General features: G+C 36.5%; 1 protein-coding gene across 1 annotated transcript; it reads right to left on the bottom strand.

Annotated features, from left to right (window-relative positions):
• Positions 1-3,113: 3,113 nt before the first annotated feature.
• LOC142543388 (uncharacterized) lies at positions 3,114-4,141 on the bottom strand. The gene has a single exon (XM_075650624.1). It carries the CDS (start codon positions 3,865-3,867, stop codon positions 3,250-3,252), a length of 618 nt encoding a protein of 205 aa, XP_075506739.1. The 5' UTR covers positions 3,868-4,141; the 3' UTR covers positions 3,114-3,249.
• Positions 4,142-6,310: the final 2,169 nt, after the last annotated feature.

Below are 6,310 nucleotides of genomic sequence, written 5' to 3'. Positions count from 1 at the left end.
TTTTTTGTGACAGAAATCAAATCAATATTCTTTGGGCATAATATTAAATCTTAGATCTAATATCACTTTTTTTTTTATCAGAAATATTGACAGTTCTCGATCTTAGATTGATATTTTTCATGAATACATGCAAATATTATATTGTAGTCCCTGGAGTATTAACAGATCTTATATCGATGTTCTTTGGAAATATATGAGATTAGTATTAATTATTTATAGATTTTAAATGTTTTTGATAGATGTGAAATTTCAAATCAATGTGTGTGTGTGTATGTTTTTGTTAAAAAGCCTACAAAACACTTAAAAATTTATATTTTAACAACATATATCACAATTGATGTCTCTATGATTTATGTATCCCACCTGTCAAAGAAATAAAAGAGTAAATTTATATGAATCCCTCCTCCACTAAAGCTTCAAGACAAATACCGAAAAATAAAAAGGCAAGAAATTTCTTTTACATAAATCAAATTGGCAAAATGTTGTGTGAAACGGTCTCACGGATCGTGTTTTGAGAAACAGATATCTTATTTGGTTCATTCATGAAAAGTATTACTTTTTATGCTAAGAGTATTACTTTTATTGTGAATATCGGTAGGTTGACCCGTCTCACAGATAAAGATTCGTGAGACCGTCTCACAAGAGACCTATTCAATCAAATTTGATAATAGTGGTGTAGGGATCAGGTGTCAAAAGACAACTCATAATTAGCTCTTTCTTTTGCATAAATCAAATTTGATAATCGAAATTTCTTGGTTGTTCGATCTCTCCAACCTTCCCCTTTTATTGTCTCAAAGAAACTCGTCGTCCGGGGTTAACCAAGAAAGAAAGAAAAAAAACCACCTCAGAATGTAATTGACATCATCAAATTTGTAATTATTTTGGGTACTCACAAATATAATAGGCGATTTTCATACTTCTAGACGAAGTTTGAACTTCATAAATAAAAGCTAGATAATCCTAAAAAAATAGGACAGAAAACCCACATTTAGAACTGATCCATTGGTATCATGAAATATAATTATATAAGCACAAAATGTAGTAAATGTAGAACATATAATTATATATATGTAGCGCCTTTACCCGAACCGCTACTAAACAGATTAATAAGCATACAAAAGTAAAACTTAATAACAATAATTAAACAGTGGAAACCAAAGAATTTAATCATCTTACAACCCAAACGAAAACAGAACAATAACAGCAGTCTTAAACATTAATACAACCATATCGAAAACATAGTTCTGAACGAGAATATGGTAACCCAAATAAAACCTCAACTCGATCGCCATCGAAAATGCAACTGCTCTAGCCACACTCATGTCCGTCCGAACCGTCCAGCCTAAGACATGCCCCGTGGAATGGAGTGTCCACAAGGACGTGAGCGACAATCGCTCAATACGAGAATGTACGAGTATACAAATTGATATGATGCATGCGAAATGCAATATGCTCGGATATCAAGCATTAAATCAAGAATTTCATGCTCAATCTAGAGGGGCATGAGTGTGTAGCATATGATCTGCCCTAGGCATGTTTTGACTCTCATACTCATCATCAAGACGTGGACTTACAATGTCTAGGTAATCAAAGCCCGCGGGTCCAATCGGACATTGTAGTTCTCGATGTCCCATCATCCACAATACAGAATAGGGTTGCTTGGCCCCAACAAACGAAGTAAATGTCATGCATAATATACCAAAACAATAAAACATGTATCATGCAACAAATAAATATGCATCATATAACTGTGTATACTATGCTTGGATATCTCAGTCAATACATCACGTACATCACTAAACAATCTGATAGAAAGCTTACTCGTCTGAACTACCAACATAATGAAATCACTAACAAATCAGATTCTGAATTACCAAACATGCTACAAAGTTCTCCCTAATGATCCTTAAACCACTATTTAAGACTTTAGAATTATACATGCGTCCGTCGTCAGCCTGCTAGTGATGTCTCGATCTTAGTTCCCCAACCCCTCCTCGAGTCGACACAAGCTCCGAAACTTCCCGACACCAAAATATCCTAGAAACTGACTAGAAAACCCAAAGCATATGGCTAAAACTCTCTCTAAATGAAGCGGTTTAAGAAATAAAAGAAATCACCTCCCATTAATAAGCTGCATCCGAATTAGTTCAGAAAATCCGAATCAATCTTATCTATCACGTGTCAAAATGTCATTTGTTTAATTAGATTCCTCGGGAAAATATAATCTGAAATAGATTAGGTTGTCCATTTTAAATTCGGTTGATCTCAGTAGATTGATCCTAATTTATCAATTTCTTAATAATACTTAATTAACATTTTTTAATCATATTTTAATTAATACTTTATTCAAAATAAAGATTAATATCTTTACAATATATATGTGTAAAATAATTAAAAAAATACCCATTGGTTCCATCTCCCATTGTGAAAGCAACAAGATCCCAAGGCATAGTCGGTGGATGAAATCAAGACCCTTGATTACTTAATGGTACAGCGGATCTCCACCCTCGGATGGGGTGGAGGGTTCCGTTCAAAACAAGTCGGTAGATGGAATCAAAACCCTTGCTTTCATCTTGCTTTATGCCCGCACGCAAACCTAACATTTAATCATGTACAATCGCCCGCCGCCGGTAATTACCTGAATTCGGAGCCTTCCTTCTTCCGGCCAAAAGGGCGCAGGCAGCTATAATTGACCCCACAGAAATCAATATTCAACCCAGGTTTGAATAACCAAGCGGCAGCAAATTTACGGGACCATATCGAACAGAAGAAGGCATAAATTCAAAAGCTTCTATGATCACAGTACTTCAGAACTTCAAATTAACGTTAAAAACAGAGAGAGAGAGAAAAATAGATGGAAGCCAAAATAAAGCAAACAATAAGCAAATAAAGCAGCTGACAGTGAGTAAATTAATAACTTTCTTTACTGATATCATTATTTCCATTGATGATAACTTACACTTTCTTCAACATATCATCAGCACAACAAGATACAACACCATTAGCACGCCCGATTACTGTAACAGACCCCACCCAGATAACCCTTTATACATAGCTACAAACCACAAACTGAAAGAAAGCAAACAACCTTCCACAATACCCCACATCAACTATTGCTTCTGAATTTTCTCTTAATTCCAGTCTCGTGAATCCCATCGTCCGTATTCTGAAAAAATAATCTACGTGTGGGATTCAATGCTGCTGGAAATCAGAGCCCATGAAGCGAATTCACGAATTCTAAAGTCAGAATCATTTTAAATCGAGACGAAGTAAACGCCTCAAATCTCTTGTAGCCGAATCATCGAACAGTTTGACTTCGCCATATTTTACGTGCTTCTTGAAGAACGATGGTAGAGGCAGAGATCTAGGTGAAGGAGACATGGAAAAGGCTGATCCCGCATACCCGTCAGTGGATGGCTGCAGACGGATCTGCTTCGGCATCATCCCCGGCGAGTCCGGCCCAATCCGACCGGTCCCGCAAACTGCCAGATCATCGACCGGTTTCAGATCCTGATAATTTACGTTAAAGCTTCCTCCTTTGATCTTAGAAGTGAGGGAATCCAACGATTCGCCCCTTTTCAGAAGCGTCACCGGCCCCATCATGGGGCCGCCGCCGTCGGTGACATCATCTTTCCTCCGTGTCTCTGCTGAATTCGATTTCTTCGCTTCTGTAGCCGGGTTGAACCTTTTCTTCTCCGGCTTCGGAGAAATCTTCTTGTAACCGGCGCCGTTATTCGGCTTCCGTTTAACAATCAAATTCGTCAGATTCCCGTTCCCAGAAAAATTTCTCCGACGATGAAACGGCGCCGGCGGAACCCGGAATCTTTCACCCAACAAATTCTGCGGCCGCAAAACCTCCGTTCCCATTTCTCACCCCCCAGAAAAATAAATTAACAACAAAAAATCTTTCCCAAATAATTATAAACACAACCCAGAAAAACCCACCAAAAATTCAAGAAAATCCAAAGATCTCCGGAAAATAACTTGTAAATGCGAGAAAGAGAGCTTCCTATATAAACAATTCCACCAACTCCTCTTCCTCAAGGGGGGAGGGAGACTAAATCTACCAATTTTTCTTCTTTAACTTCTCGTTTCTTTCAATGAAAATTGAATACACCCAACGAAATGAAGAGCGATTGCTATAAATAGGAGAAAGAGAGATTGGGGAAGTTTCAGACCTACCTTCGCCAACGCGTGAAGAATTATAAATTAAATAAAAATTATTATTAATTATTGATTAAAATATAAAAATAAAGAAAATGGATTTCGGGCCCGCTGAGTTTGAATAAATTAAATAAAATCTTCAGGGTCTGACTACACCGGGTCAAGTATTGGGACCCGTTAGTTGCTTGACTCGACGGCGTCAAGTCTTTGGATTTTAATGTTGAATTAATATTATAAATTGAATTTATTTAATTTTATTAAAGTTGATAAGATAGTTAGGGGTGGGTACGGTATACCGTACCGAAAATATCGGTATGAAAATTTTTTTTTCCATACCGATACCGAAATTTCGGTATACCGCACATTCGGTATACCGAATTTTCGGTATGGAAAAAGTTCATACCGGTACCGTACCGACACCGAAAATTTTGTCGGTATACCGAAAATGTTTTCGGTATACCGAACTTAAATTTAAAAAAAAATAATAATAAAAAATTATTTTCGATATTTCGGTATATACCGAAATACCGAAAAAAAATATATTTCATACTGATACCGATACCGATATCGAACATTTCGGTATGGTATGATATCGTACCGAAATGCTCGGTATACCGATTTTTTCGGTAAGTTCGGTATTTTTTTCGGTACGGTTTTTCGGTATTTCGGTATTTCTTCCCACCCCTAAAGATAGTAACTATTTAGGAATGATATCAATTTTTTCATCCAATTTTAATTTTATATGATAGTAATATTACATTTTTGTTTTTTGTTTTGTTTATTTAAATTTCAACCCACTTTTATTTTTATTTTTTTATTTAAACATTTCAAATATAAATTTTGTCCCTCCATAATTTGTCAAATTTCACTTTAGTCCATCGATAATTATAAAAAAGATTATACACACGCATCGCGTGTGCAGAGTAACTAATATATATTATTTTTAAGACTGAGACTCATACGTAACTCAACTCAAAAAGTTTGTTTAAGAGGAAAATGTTGTTCAAGTTCATATATGCAACTCACAGGGTTTTATCCAACATGTCTCATACCCTCATCACGCCCAGAAATGACCCACGCCTCTCACGCCCAGGAATAAACATTTGAAACGTGAATGTTACAAATGATCCAACTATGAGTAAAACGTATGACTCAACTATGAGCAATCCAACACACAACGGTGGAACCTAGGCTTTGATATCATATTAAGATTGAGAATTAGACATAAATCAACCCAAAAAACTAAGCAAAACGAATGATCCAACTATAGGTAATCCAACACATAACGGTAAAATACGAGCTCTGATAAATAATGTTAAGATTGAGAATTGGACAGAACTCAATTTCAAAAACTAGCTCAAGAGGAGATGATTGTTCAAGTCTATATATGCAACTCCTAGATTTTTATCCAATCGACGTGGGATAACTAACAATTATGTTAAAAAAAGAAAAATATATTATTTGAAGCCTAAGAATAAATGATCTCATTAACATTGTCGACAATTTTTCATTCCCTGTTTGCAACTATTTGGATCGTATATTCGAATTTTACTCTGTCCAACCTTGAAACATGTAATGTCCCTAGATATGTTCGACTTCATCATGTGAGTGAAAGATAAACTGAGTACAAAGGACTTTGAATTCTTTGCTATGCACATACATGCGATATGGGCCAAGAGACTGAAGTTGGTGCACAACAGAGTTGAAAGGGGCATGAAGATTAATGCAGAGTTGAGCGAGCCACGCTTGCATGAGTTCCAGGCTGCCCGACTTTCGCTCGTTAAAACATCGAGTAGTGGCAACATCCTTTCCTCACCATCGCTAGACCAGCTAAGATTGGATGTTGATGCTAAACTCCAACAGCTATGCAATCGCAGGAGTGGTACAAAATCATGAAAGACAACATGTGATTGTGTTTGGAACAAAGATCGATAAACCACCATTAGTTGTATACGTTGAAATTCATGCGATTGAGGATGATAAGGCTGGCAACTTACAGATTCACCATATTACTTCGGGTTCTCTTCTACCAGTGTAAGCAGTCACTCGGTCAAAAGAGAATTTCAGTTATGTTGGCACTATTGCGGCGGAAATAAGAGGTCTCTTGGATCATCATTGTCCCTCGATACTGAGCCATGTCTTTACG

This window comes from Primulina tabacum, chromosome 4, assembly GCF_025594145.1.
Source record: "Primulina tabacum isolate GXHZ01 chromosome 4, ASM2559414v2, whole genome shotgun sequence".
NCBI lineage: Eukaryota > Viridiplantae > Streptophyta > Magnoliopsida > Lamiales > Gesneriaceae > Primulina > Primulina tabacum.
The sequence above is the reverse complement of the archived record's forward strand: the minus strand, read 5'-3'. Positions and strand labels throughout refer to the sequence as shown.